The following is a 13467-nucleotide window of genomic DNA, read 5'->3' on the forward strand; positions in this document are numbered from 1 at the left end:
GAATGTGCATGTGTGTGTGTGTGCATCAGTGTAAGTGCGCGTCAGTTTGTGTTTATGCAGGTGGCTCATGTGCTCTTTGTCGGGAGCAGCAGGCATTAATAACACACAGGGGGAAATGATCAATACTCACTCTCTCTATTCAATTTCACAACATCACTACTATCACCGGACACATACAAACACATACGCACACACAAACACGTGCACGCTCAGAGCCGGGCACACAGTGCGTGTAAATACACTGACACGAATGTAAAACAAAGGGCCTTTGACAAACAGATGTAGCCAGAGGGCTGGCTAAAGCAAGTGAATTGCGAGCAATACATTAATATTTATATCACTTGAAATACTCTCTTCTATCCTCGGAGAGAGGTGGAGAACATGAGATACAGAGGATAGAGGAGGGGCGGGGGATCGGAAAGACAAGCTGGCAATTCCACCTTTAAAGAGTGCAAGAGTCATCATGAGAGAAGAAAGGGAATCTGCCCATTAAGACTAAGTGGATGTCTATTAGATCATGGAGGTAAAGAGGTGGGCATTTACCATCAGCCCCGGTTCGCAAACAACCTTTGCCGCCCCGCGCCGTGCCACCACCTTTCAGCGGCAGGAGATCCTCCAAAGTTCCTTGAAAAGGCGACAAATTGCAACCCCCGCCCCCCAAGTTTCGGCGAAGTCCGTCCAAAAAAAAAAACGGTCGGCTCGGAGAAACATCTGCCGGGGACGTCACCTCTGCGAAAATGAAGGCAATTAAAAGACTATCAAAGTCACCGCCCAGTCCTAAGAGATCAAACAAACCCTCTGCCCTCCTTCTATTGCTTTCTGTCTGTCCCCTGCACACACACACACACACACACGCACACAAACACACGCATACCCCTCTTCCCCAGTGTAAACCCCCCCATTCTTATCACTGCGGTACAGTTAATCCTTCCTCTCCTCCTCCTCCTCCCATCGCGGCGTCCCTCCGGGGGTGCGCGAAAGGCTAAAAGGAGGGAGCACATTTGCCACTTGCCTGCGACACATAATATGGAGCAGGCAATCAACTTTGGCTCGACATGAATTTGCTCATCTCTGGGACCCCCCCGCCCCCCACTGCTGGGAAATCGAGGGGTTAGGGTGGGAGTCGGAGGAGGTGGTGGTTGGCGGCGGGAGGGGGTGGGGGGGGCTAAATTAACACTTGACATTCAATACGGTCAGGTCCTTAATTGGCCAGGGCCTTCCTGAGAAGGCAATTTTCTATTCCCCAAACTGCCCCCGCTCTGCGCCCTGTGCCAGTGTCATCTGTGTATATATGTCTTTGCGTCTGTGTGTGTGTGTGTGTGTGTATGAGTGTGTGTGTGTGTGAGGGGGAGAGGAGAGAAATTGCATCTGTGTGTAAGTATGTGCCAGAGAGGGGGAAAAAAAAAAAAAAAAAAAAAACGAGACAATGTGTGTTTGCATATATCTGCGTGTGGCTGTGTGTGAGTGTGTTTTTAAAGCCCGGGCCCTGTCCTAAGAGAGGCCCTCTGGTCCCTTCCCACTCTCTAATGAGGCTGGATGAATTAGCGCTACGTGACATGATTTGAACAGTGGTGCCCCCCCCCACCCCACAATCACACACACACACATACACACACACACACACACACACACACACACACACTCCAAACACCACCCCTCCCGCCTCTTTGTCCTTCCCCGCTCCTCATCCACAGCTCTTTCTTCTCAAAGCAGTGGCAGGCATCTGGTGGCCGAACAAATGCCAGGAGCGACCCCCGCGGCTCTTGCTTTTATGCTACTTTATACAGCGCGCGTACACACACAAACATACACACCTAGCCGCTGCGCTTGCACACAATGAAACACTTTTACCCGCCTCCCCCAACCCACCCCGGCTTTTTTTTTTTTTTTTTTTTCCACTCGCCCATGCACGCCCAGACTCACTTGCACTTCCCCGCAGATCTAGTTACACTTCATGTTATTACAGCTTTCAACCTGAGAGGTATTAGGCTTCCTTGAACAGATCTGACAGCATTTACAACGCAGGCAAGTCCCGGCCTCTAATCGCCTCGGTGACTTCAACCTATTATCAATTGATCTCAGAGAGAGCCTCCTTCTCACCTCCTTCTTACCGACGCACAACTTGTCAGCCCCCCTTTACTTCCCCGTTGTCATAACACGCCTCCGCCGCCGCAGTGTCCCATGATGGTCGCGCCTCGTTCTTGCACCTCTTCAGCTGTTTGCGTACGATATTTCTGTTATTTACGATTGAGCGTTCAATCCGCTGGCCTCATACATCCGGGTCACCTTTGCCTCTGCCGGGCGCTGTTTTATCTGCGAACGCGAGGGGTAGATTTATGAGTTTTTGAAGATCCGCGCCCAAGAACGCCCGCGAATCTTGGCGATAAATCGTGCCCTCGTTGCCAGCTTTTACGTAGCAAAGTGATCAACAAGCTGTGACGGGGACGTCTCTGTGAAAGAAACAAAAGCGTTTTTGTTTTTCATTTGGGGGAGATGCATTTGCATTTGTATCCGCAGCAAACATATCAAATGAATTAAATGTCATGAAATATTAAATACTAGTCAGAGTCGCACACATCATGCAACAGCCTGCACTCCGACGGCGTGCCGCGCTGAGTGTGTTTCCCGACAATGAAAGAGGCGGCCCAGGCCATTTATAGAGAAAACATTATCACAGCAAAACATGGCTCAGTGTGGCTGCACGCAGGTGTGTGTGTCTGTGTGTGTGTCCACATAACAAAACACCTCTTTGGCCTCTCACTGAAAAACAAACAAAAAAATAACACTGGAAGTGCCAAATATGGATGACGGGTTGCAATATGTGGGGTTAGAGGTCATGCATGGTGTTTTCCCTTCCACCCACCAAACAAGTCCCATCCCCAGGTGGTTGCCATGGATTTGGGGGTCGAAGCAATTGATGTCTATCACAGACGGATAATCAGTTCATTTGTGACTTAATTGACATTATAGATTGTCGGGACGCAAAGTGCCATGTTGCTCGATATGCGATCACCTCCCCTTGCAGGCTGTATCACTTCAGAAATGTGTTTGAGGTGTGTTGGGAGAGGGGGTCACATTTATGGTCCCTCCCCGCACACACACACACACACACACACACTGCGCCGTAATGGTTACACCGGTAACACGCGAGCAACACGCTCGCAAAAAACAAAAGCCACCCAAAGTCTCCCATTTTTCCAGAAAAACACAAGCAGTGGGATGCCAAGGCAGCTGCGTTTAACAGTGGCCATTAAACATTATTAATCCAACAGCGCAAACATCTTTTACGCAGTCAGCAAAGCACAAACAAACGCTTACACATGTTGCTTTAACACTTTGCTCACAACAAAAGGTAGCTAATGAGTTAAGAGGCTTTTTTTTTTTTCTTTTCTCAAAATGACAACATCGGCGGGGAAGTGATTTACACGGTCTGTAGGAAGAGAAGACAAAAGACGAGTGTGTGCGAGCAGGTATCGTTGTCTGGAGGGCCGTGTGCGTGCGTGCGTGCGTGCGTGTGTGTGTGTGTGTGTGTGTGTGTGTGTGTGTGTATGTTGGCTGCAAGCCTACCACAGTCTGTACCACTAGCCTCCCTTCTCCAGAACCTCCCTTAAAATCCTCCCTGGGCCTCTAGCAATCAAATCTCCATGGTAAGCCAGAGACAGAGCAGAACAGAGATAGACGGAGAGTAGAACATGGGAGCAAAAGGGAAAGAAACAAAAAAAAAAAAGAAAAGAGGGTAGAAAAAGCCCCCTCCCACCCCACACTTCCCCCTCCTCCCCCCCCCCCCCCCCCCCACCTCGCCACACACAAGCCACCGAGTTCAACGTATGCATTAAGAGATGTAATATATTTATTCTCGCTCTCGCACAAACCCCCCCCCCCTCCACCACCACCTCTTGCGCGAACCGTCGACATGAAATCAATGCAGGAAAAACATTTTCTTTGCACAACAACTTTGGTAATTTGCCAGTATATCCAAAAAGTACAAACAAACACACGTACACACACAGCAGTGCACGTCGGATGAGGGAAAAGAGTCAACTGTGAGCCCTCGGCAAAATTACCATCATTATCCATAACCATAAATAAGCCTGATGATAATGATGGTTTTAACAATAATAATAGCAATCCACCCAGAGTGCTTTTTCAAATAACAGTGACAGCATTAGTCACATCGACAGCAGAAAAATGAAAGGTTCGGTGCCTTGAGAGCTCTTCTTCGTTGCCACTGCTGATGGGGCAAATTGGCAGGCGGAGAGAGTAGACAGGGGTCCTTAAAGACGGATGTAAAAATAGTAGGCTGTCAATTTGCCGTTGCGCTGGCGCAGCTCCAAGGAAAACAAAATCACAGGAGTTGAGGAATAACAGGAAAAGGGAGAAGTCGCCGTAAAAGTATGCCCAAGTTCCTGTCACTTAGCGCAGGTCACACCTAATGTCACCTTCCTCTGGATCGAGACGGGAAAAGAGCAGCCGCTCGCCACAATGCCTCTGCCATATGGTCACTCTTAAAATACAACGCCGCAAAACACATTTCTCCTCTTCTCAGGGGATGGCATGGGCTAATCTGTGATTTTCCAGGTAGCCTAATCCAGCCAGTGTGTGTGTGTGTGTCTGTGGGTGACTAAGCGAACATATGTGCGTGCATGCGTGCGTGCGTGTGTGTGTTTCAGTCGCTTATTAGTCAGTGGCAGGGTGGTGACATCCTGAGCGAGTGGCCGTTCAAACGCAGCAGGAAACCACCCAAAGATAAATAATGAGCACACCTCATTTGCCGAGGCTTTTAGAAACAAAAAAAAAAAAAAAGGGAGGGGGGGGCAGAATTGTGGCCTTTTACGCAAGTTCAGGAGGAAAAAAATAAAGTAAATTGAAGTCAATAATATTAGTTATAGCATTTCTGAATGCAGCACCTTTTAAAAAATCAAGTTGAAATTTGAAAAAAAATAAGTCTGAAGTTATCAAAAAATATTTACATAACAGAAAAAAAAAGTATTGCAAAAAAAAAAGACTTTTGAGGTAATAAAGGAATAACTACTTTGAGCAAAGCAAACGTCATTGTATTGTCAGGAAAGGAGAGCATTCCTGTAAAATGATTCAAGTGATGAAATAATAGAATGGAGTAATTAAATGCCACGCTTACAGATTTGTGTTTTTAGAAGGAGATAAACTCAGATTTATTTATATATTTCATTTTTTTCCAGGGAGGGGCTTTATCAGAGGAGGCCACCCCCCCTTAGCTCTGGTCTTATCTCATCAGAAGATCAACAAAAAATTCTTGGGTGCAAATCCAGAGACTCCACGTCTAAATGCAGAAGCGGTCCACGAAATAAATCGTATTCTAACACGACCCCGCTCAAAGGGAAACGCATTTTCCTCGCGCTTTAATTTGCATGCTTGATACAAATACTATGTGTAATATAGCCATTATTATGCCACGTGTCTTTTAACTGTTTCTTAACACTATTTGCAGAGCCCTTAGTTCAGCTCGAGCTCTGTTTTAAGGGTACTCAAGAGGGAAACCTTACTTACTTCCCAACAGTTTTATTTATTAAAGGATGTAAGAATAATCACATGCCACAGCCAGGACTGAATCCCATATTGAATAGCGCCGCAAAAACTACATTTATTAGAACAAATCTAAATAAGCCTTTTCATCACACACCACGAGCAGCAAGAAATCCAACATGATCCACTTAAAGTCAAATTTAGAGGTTTTCTATTAAGATCGCTGGTGCTTTTATTGATTATCCTGTCAAAGGCGCCTCACGTAATGAATAAAAATAACAAAAAGCAAAAAGAATACGTATATTGTGTTTCTTTGCTTTCCCCCGCACGTGCCAGCACATGACTAAAAGGCGTTCCCGGGAAAGACTCGGCCGGAGTCGATTTCACCGCTTAAAACAAGAAGAGAGCAGATGGTCGTGCATTTCTGTCGTTCCTCCACACTCCTCAGCGTACGAGTCGCTGCACAACGCCGCCCATGCGGACACGCGCTCTCGTTCACAAAGACTTTTTGTGACACAAAGACGTCTTGCGACACACGCTCGTTGTTGTGTAGCCGTTATTTTAGAATTCGCCGGAACATCGAAGACAGCCGCCTCCTCGGGACAAAGAGGAAAACAGCTGACACGGAAGCCTGTGAGTGATGCTCACATGATGCTTATTGATCGCCGGTTGCCCCGGGTCTCGCACCCCAGAGTCAGGGTCGGTGCATATCCATAACACTGGCGCTGCGGGGCATCGCTGCACGTCTGCGGAGGTTACAGTATGACCCGGAACACACATGATCAAAAGCATGCGCGGGATGAAGTATTCTCTTTATGAGGGGATCTTGCACGTGATATGGACGGGCGTGCATGGGTGATTGTCTCTCTCAAATCCGAATTACGTTTCGAAAGTCATGGAAAACGCAAGAGTTCAGCATGTGATATGATCAACTTGAAACCAAAGATATCGATAAATCTATTCAAATGCATCCATACGAGCGAGAAATGTGATAAATGATATGAATCAAAATATAATGCATTGCATAGGGGACATTTCACCTCTTCCTGCTACCTGGGAAACTGGGATGACAGCATGAATGGGACTGACATTGTGATACTCCTTCAAACTTCACACACACACACACACACACACACACAGTAAATCCTCCCACTCACTCTTTACGCTCACATGTCTTCGCTTCGTCTTGTAGAAATAACGCCGCCTGCCTATGTACAAAGACCGAATGCCTCACAGCGGCCGTTTCCCAAGACTGCCCCTGCAGGCTGCACCCTCCCCTAAAAAGCCCGGCGGCGTAAATAAAGAAATAAATAAATTAATAATTATGTTAAATAACCACGACTTTAGAGCGAGCTGCGATTATTGGGCGAGAAACCCTGGGCCAAAACAAAGCATGATGGAAACACGCATCTCCCGTTTAAAGAAATATACTTGTGTTTGACTGCCGGTTGCAGTACTTTAAATGTCAAGAGTGGCTATAGAATAAAATGATTTGTTTCAGCTTCTGGAGGACAGTTGGAGATATAGTCTTAGGTGGGAAAGATAGCTGAGAAAACACAGAAAAAGTTGGGTGATGTGTGTGTGTGTGTGTGTGTGTCTGTCTGTGTGTGCGCGTGTGTGTGTGTGTGTGTGTGTGTGGTGGGGTGGGGGGGTTAAGGGGGAAAGCAGAGCGAGAGAAACAGAGGAAGCAGTGAGAGACAGCGATGTCGTAGAAGAAGGGGGGGGGAAGTAGTTATGGGGGAAGTGGTGCGTGTCTTTTCTGCAAATCTCCTCTTTCACCTCTGCTCTCCTCCAGCTCTCCAGCCAAGGCCAGCCAAGAGACACTTCACCTCGCACCCGCACACACATGGAACCAGAGCCAGCACGCAGACACACACACACACACACACACTCACAAAACTGCACTCTTTCATGCACACACACACACCCACTCGCACAACTGGCATTTGAGTATTTAGCCACCCACTCAGAAAAATAAATGGCAAAAGCACAGACACAGACGTGCACACGTATAAACTCAGCATCAGAGCGAACACACACTTGACACCAGATACATGTACTATAGGCATCCCATATGCTCTGTGTGCAACGACCCATCAAAGACAGACATGGAAATAATAACAGTGGAGTGTAACGACACACACACGTTCAGTCGCTGTAGATAATTCTACACATATGCATCAAATCACTGCCTCTCCGTCCCACACAATGGAAGGAAGCAAACACATATGCACCATGCAGCATGCCTGCACCCCGCTGTGTAAAACAAAGTGTGCACAAAGACACACACACTGATGTTGCTCTAAGTGTACCAATGTGTTTATAGGCAGATTACCACGTTCCGGGACCGGTGCGGCAGAGATCGGTTTAAACCCCCACTGCTTAAGCGTCATACGCTGAGAACAAAACAGCTTTCCACGCACAATTTTTTTTTTTTGTCCACACAAAGACAAGAGGCGGCAGACAGAAAATGAATGAAATTCCAAAAAAGTAAAAAAAAAAAAGGGGAAAAATCAAAAGAGATGACAGCAAAGTAAATGATTAAATATTGAACGAGAGGCTGAAACATAATATCAATGAAAGATTGAAATGAAAAAAAAAATGAGGCCAGTTTTTGGGGGGGTACAAATTTCAGATGGAGAAAGGCTACAGTAACCCAGCATTTGTGGTTCAAACACAAACCTCTTCTCGAAAAAACATCACATTACTTCATCCTAAGTGGACTATTTCTCCTTATTTACAAGTAAGGGGGGGGGAGGGAGACGACTATCACCGGTAGATGCTTAAAAAAAAAAATCTGTTTCAAAAAAAAAATCACAATTAGAGAAAGCACCGTCCATCCATCCATAATCCAAGCACTTGCATCATAATTTGTGTAAATGATCAGGGACATAACAAAATACTTGACGTGTGTCAAGAGGTTTTTTTTTTCATCTATTTTTCTTAACCATTAGTTGCAGCAATTGCTGTGCTGGATAAATGCACACAGCAAATTATATTTTAAATACAATTTATTATTACTGTTAGTAGTATTATTATTATTGTGATAGTCATCGCTGTTGCTATTATTATTATTGTTATTGCTATTTTATTACTAGTGATACTGCCTTAATTGCTGAATTTATTTATTTCTTGCTTTGATAAAGAAGTAACTTGCATTTTTTTTTCTTTTTTATGACTGTGTGTGTGTGTGTGTGTGTGTGTGTGCTGGGGATTGTTGGGAGGGTACAGGTGAGACAGTTCAGAGCAGACAGAAGCTGTAATGCCACTGTACCTCTTCCAGGTCTCGGCCCATAGTCGACCTGTCGCACTTCAAAGGAAGCCGCGTTACAGCGCCCTTGCAAAAAGAGAAGGGAGAGGCTGTTTTAGAGGGAATCCTTCACTCAATGCATTCAGAATTATTTTTAGTTTTTTTTTTTCCTCTCCCCCAACACCCCCCCCCCCCCCCCCATCCCATCTATGAGGTCTCCAGAGAGCCTGGGTGGCGGCATCAGATCTGCAGGTGGAGGTGAGGGCACTTTTTTCTTTTTTGTTTTTACGAGCTTCTCTTAATCCCTGTTTTTTCCACATTCTTCCCACTCGGGGAAAGAGAAAGAAAGAGAGAGAGAGAGAGAGAGAGAGAAGGAAAAGGAGACAGGGCCTGTGGTTGCTTTATTGTGGATAAATTATCCCTGATCAACCTAGTTGCTGGTGTTTTGTTTGCTGTTGTTTTTTTTTCTCCCCCCATCTCTAAATTAATTTTTGTTTGTTTTTGTTTTATATGGGGGGGGGGGCATTTCTCCTTTATAAAACATTTATTAACGCCCCCCTCCCCCCTCCCTCTCTTTTCAGCGTTTTGTAAAACGCGAATCGATGTCTGATCTTTGGGAAGCCGAGCTGATCGAACCCCTGTCATCGATTTCATTTAAATCGCACGCTGTTTACCCCCCCTCCCCCTCCCGTGACGAAGGTCACGAAAAAGTGTGATGAAGATCACCGTGGCCTTTTAAGAAAGGTGTACCCTACTGACCTGTAATAACGCCTTAATTCCCACTATCATTAATTTCGTTAGGGTAAAATATTCAACAGCCTTTGCACGCAAAGTAATATTTAATTATCCTTTATTTTTCAATCAAAGGTCGTCAGAAATGTTTACTGGGGGAAAAAAAAATAATAAAATGTATCGTGCCTCGACAGATAAAAGATGTAATCGATTATAGAAACGAATCGATTTCTCTATTTGAAACGATTCGCCATTTTACGCTCAATAATAAAAAAAAAAAAACATTTAACTGTATTTAACAAACCGGAAATCAAGTGTGTTTCCGTTTCTCTTTTCCGCGCGTTTTCTCCACGCAGGTGTCGAATTCTGAGGCTCTCTGTGGTTCGTTTCTTTTTTCCAAACCTCACATCCCATAATAAATCATTTTCATTCGAGATTTAGATCATTTTATTCGATTTTTATTTTATTTTATGTCCTGCTTTCGTCGGCCGCTGATGAATCACTCGGATGACTCACCTGCAGTAACCCCCCCTTCATATATATACACATATATATATATATATGTTGTTTTTCTTTTAAATATCCTTTCTAATTCCTTGTGTGTCTGTCGTGCGCGTGCACGTGTGCATCCTCTAAGCCAAATTTCCAAGATATTTCCGTGGAAGGGGGGGGTGAACATAAAAAAACATTAAAAAAAAAGTTTGTATCGGTGATGCTGCGTCTGCGCGGCTGCTTCACTGTCTCCATCGATCAGTCGGAAAACAGAGAACTCAGGTTTGGAAAGACAACAAAAATCCCCCCCCAACACACACACACACACACACACACTCACACACTACTTTTTTTGGGGGGGGGCACCCCAGGGTGCGCCAGCCTCGGCAAACACAAAGTCATTATCGGTTAGATTCCAATAAGGCGAGTCTGTCAAGGAAGCGGCTTCCCCTCGGAGGATGGATGTCACGGCTGCTAAACGCGGGGAAGATGTTGCCCTAAGTACTGCGGCGGAAGGATAAATAACAGCGAGTCCCACAGCTGATTATATTGAAACAACGGCGCGCATTTGTAAAAAGGGATCGCGGATGCAAAGGTGGTGGTGGTGTGGGGTGGAGTGGGGTGGGGTAGGGCGGTTGATGTTGCGTGGGGGGTCCCAGCAGATGCTGAGCACGGTGGGGTAGGAGGGGAGGAGGGGGGTGGTGGTGGTGGGCCTCATTCCACCTGCTTTTGCAGCGGAGGAGAGAGGAGCCGCGCCGGTTCCACGCCAGCTTATAGACACTTTGCGTGAAAAGTGGTGGTGGGGCGGAAAATAAAATAAATAAAAAACAAAACAAAACAAGTTTTAAACTATATTGAAATGGTCGTGTGGAGACAATGAATTAAATTAATTTCGCTCGAAAATAAAAACATTGCTGAGCCGGAAGTTGCTCCTTAAAATAAGCCCCCGTTATCTCTAATATATTCATGTATCCAATACTGTAATTATCTGTTATTATTATAACATGCTTTTTTTATGATAAAATGAATGTAAAGCCTCTGCCAGCTGACAGATTACCCCATTATATATATTTTTTTTAGTTTAAATCACGGAACCGCGGCGAGGCTGTTGCGCAATAGCCGCTGCGGCCTCCGCGCGTAAAAAGGCGCAGCGGCCGGCGCGCGGAGCCCGCAGCTCCCCGCCGCGATGAACCGCAACCCCGACAATTATTCTCTATCTCCCCCTCCCCTTCCCCCACGCACACACAACCCATCACCTCCACCCCCACCTCTTTAACACATGCGGATGGACGCGCACACACAGACACACACACACACACACACACACTCAAACCGGACCCCTCTCTCCTTTGACATTTATCCGACAGAACCCCGCACCTCTTAATGCCCCCTCCCCTTCCGTAACTTGGAGCTACTTAAAAAAGCGATGTGTGTGTGTGTGTGTGCGTGTGAGAGAGGAGTTGGGTTAGGGGGGTACAAAACAAAACAAAAACAAAAAAAAAAAGAAAAGAAAAAACGGGACAGTAATCTCCGCGATAAGAGGCGAGAAGTTGCCGGCAGGGAAACGACGCGCTCTCCATTTCTCCAGCCGGGCGCTGGATGTCTGGGTGTCCCGCTTCCCCCTCCAAGGCGGGTTCCCGTTCGGTCGCGGAGCCGCGTAAGGGGCTTCCTGCACCGGCCACATGAAGTCAATTAGCCGGTCCCAGAGGGGGAGCCCCCCCCCCCTCCAACCCCTATTCCCCCACCCCCCAGAATTTATCGGCGCTGGGGTTACCCAAACACTGCTATTGCTTTGCTTTTAAACTCCACGCCGCTCACGGAGCAATTAGGGAGACCCGAGTCGGTGTGCGCGTTTAGATGTGTGTGTGAGTGTGTGAGTGTGTGTGTCTATGTGTGTGACGAATCCGGATAAGAGATAATCCATCAAGAGTGTGATTTTTGCAATTAATAATAATAATTCAAAAAGATAACTTCAATGTTTTTTTATTATACGTGGAAAAAAATCTTGTTTAACCATGGTGGTAATTGTGAATTAATTGGGGGGGTGACAATTACACACACACACGCACACTTTAAGACATGGTGTGTGCAGGACATCAACACACACACACACACACACACACACTAAATCTGAGATATTCCAAAAGCAAGAGGAGGAAGAGAAAAGTCGTGCATGCAAAGTGAAGTCATTTTCCTAATATCGCAAACATGACACCCCCTTTCCTCGAATAACTCACACCGGCTCTGACACACACACACTCTCTCTCTCTCACACACACACGCACACACAGCCACTTCCCAGAGGATGCAGAAAAAAAAAAAAAAAGTTGGAGCTGTGTATGCAGAGACACCAGCTGGGAGGAGGAGTGGGGGTGATGGAGTGGGGCTGGGGGTCGAGGGGGATTCGGGTTCTGACGTACCTGCTGGGACATTCTGTAGAGGAGGTTGCTGTCAGTGCTCTGCTGCTGCCATGTCCCCATGAAGCCCGGCTGCTCAGCACTAGGCGGTCTGGTGCTGAACTGCATGGAGCTCTCGGCTGCTCCCTCCGCGCCGCTGCCAACGACGGCACCGCCACCCAGACCACTTTTACTGCCGCCGCTGCTGCTGCTGCTGCTGCTGCTGCTGCTACCGGATGGGTCTCTGGTGCAAACGCCAGCGGTGCTGCCGGGTCCGTTAGCCTTGGCTGGGGGCGGCGACGGCGGCCTGGCTGGCTCCGGGTCTGCTCTGGGCTCTGCTGGGACCGCGACGCGTTCACTGCCTCTCACATCCAACTCTGCCTCCTCGGACTTAGACAGAAAAAAAAAAGAGGGAGAGGAGGACGGAGGGAGGGAGGGAGGGAGGGGGAGTGTGAAGGAGGAGAGAAGAAAAAGTGAGTGAAGGTGGGTTCTTTTGGGGTCGTGTTGCTTTTTTTTTTTCTTTTTTTTTTTTTCTTTTGGTCTTGAGTGCGTCTTGCTCCTGGAGGAGGATAACAGAGGAGAGAGGAGTCGAGGGAGTAGATTTGTGTGAGGTTTCTTGGCAGTTCTGGTGGCAGAGGAGTTTTTTTTTTCTTGAGGAGTAAATTCTCATGAAGAGAGAGAGAGAGAGAGGAGGAGGAAGAGAAGAAGGTTTCTTCCTTGGAAAGGATCCCCTCTCTCTGGGGCCTTGTGTTGGACGGAACGAGATGAGCTGGAGTTTAGGGGTGATGAGGAGATGGACAGAGGTGAGTAGCTGATCAGGAGGTGAGCGACAATGGAGTGAAGAGGAAAAAGGGGAGATGAGAGAGGAGGTGTGTGTGTGTGTGTGTGTGTCTGTGTGTGTGTGTGTGTGTGTGTGTGTGTGTGATGTCGCCTGTGGCCTCAGATCCATCTTCCTCTTCTTCTCCAATCTGTTTGTCAATCATGTTGCACTTGAACGTGGGCTCAAACACACACACCTGGCACCCAAACACATGCTGTGCAGCACATGTCGACCTGCACGCACGCATGCATGCATGTATGTGTGTATACACACGC

General features: G+C 46.8%; 1 protein-coding gene across 2 annotated transcripts in view; it reads right to left on the reverse strand.

The window, feature by feature from the left end:
* The window catches only part of bnc2 (basonuclin zinc finger protein 2), a 167520-nt gene that overhangs the window by 78258 nt on the left and 75795 nt on the right, over positions 1 to 13467 (reverse strand). For both annotated transcript variants that reach the window (XM_086157279.1, XM_086157280.1), the window contains exons 2-3: positions 12397 to 12762; positions 8777 to 8839 (exon numbers count right to left, since the gene is read on the reverse strand). In XM_086157279.1, coding sequence (XP_086013405.1) covers positions 8777 to 8839; positions 12397 to 12762 — 429 coding nt within the window. The remainder of the gene's footprint in view (positions 1 to 8776; positions 8840 to 12396; positions 12763 to 13467) is intronic.

This window comes from Fistularia commersonii, chromosome 12, assembly GCF_037954325.1.
Source record: "Fistularia commersonii isolate RoL2024-O1a breed Wild chromosome 12, RoL_Fcom_v1.0, whole genome shotgun sequence".
Taxonomy (NCBI): Eukaryota; Metazoa; Chordata; class Actinopteri; order Syngnathiformes; family Fistulariidae; genus Fistularia; species Fistularia commersonii.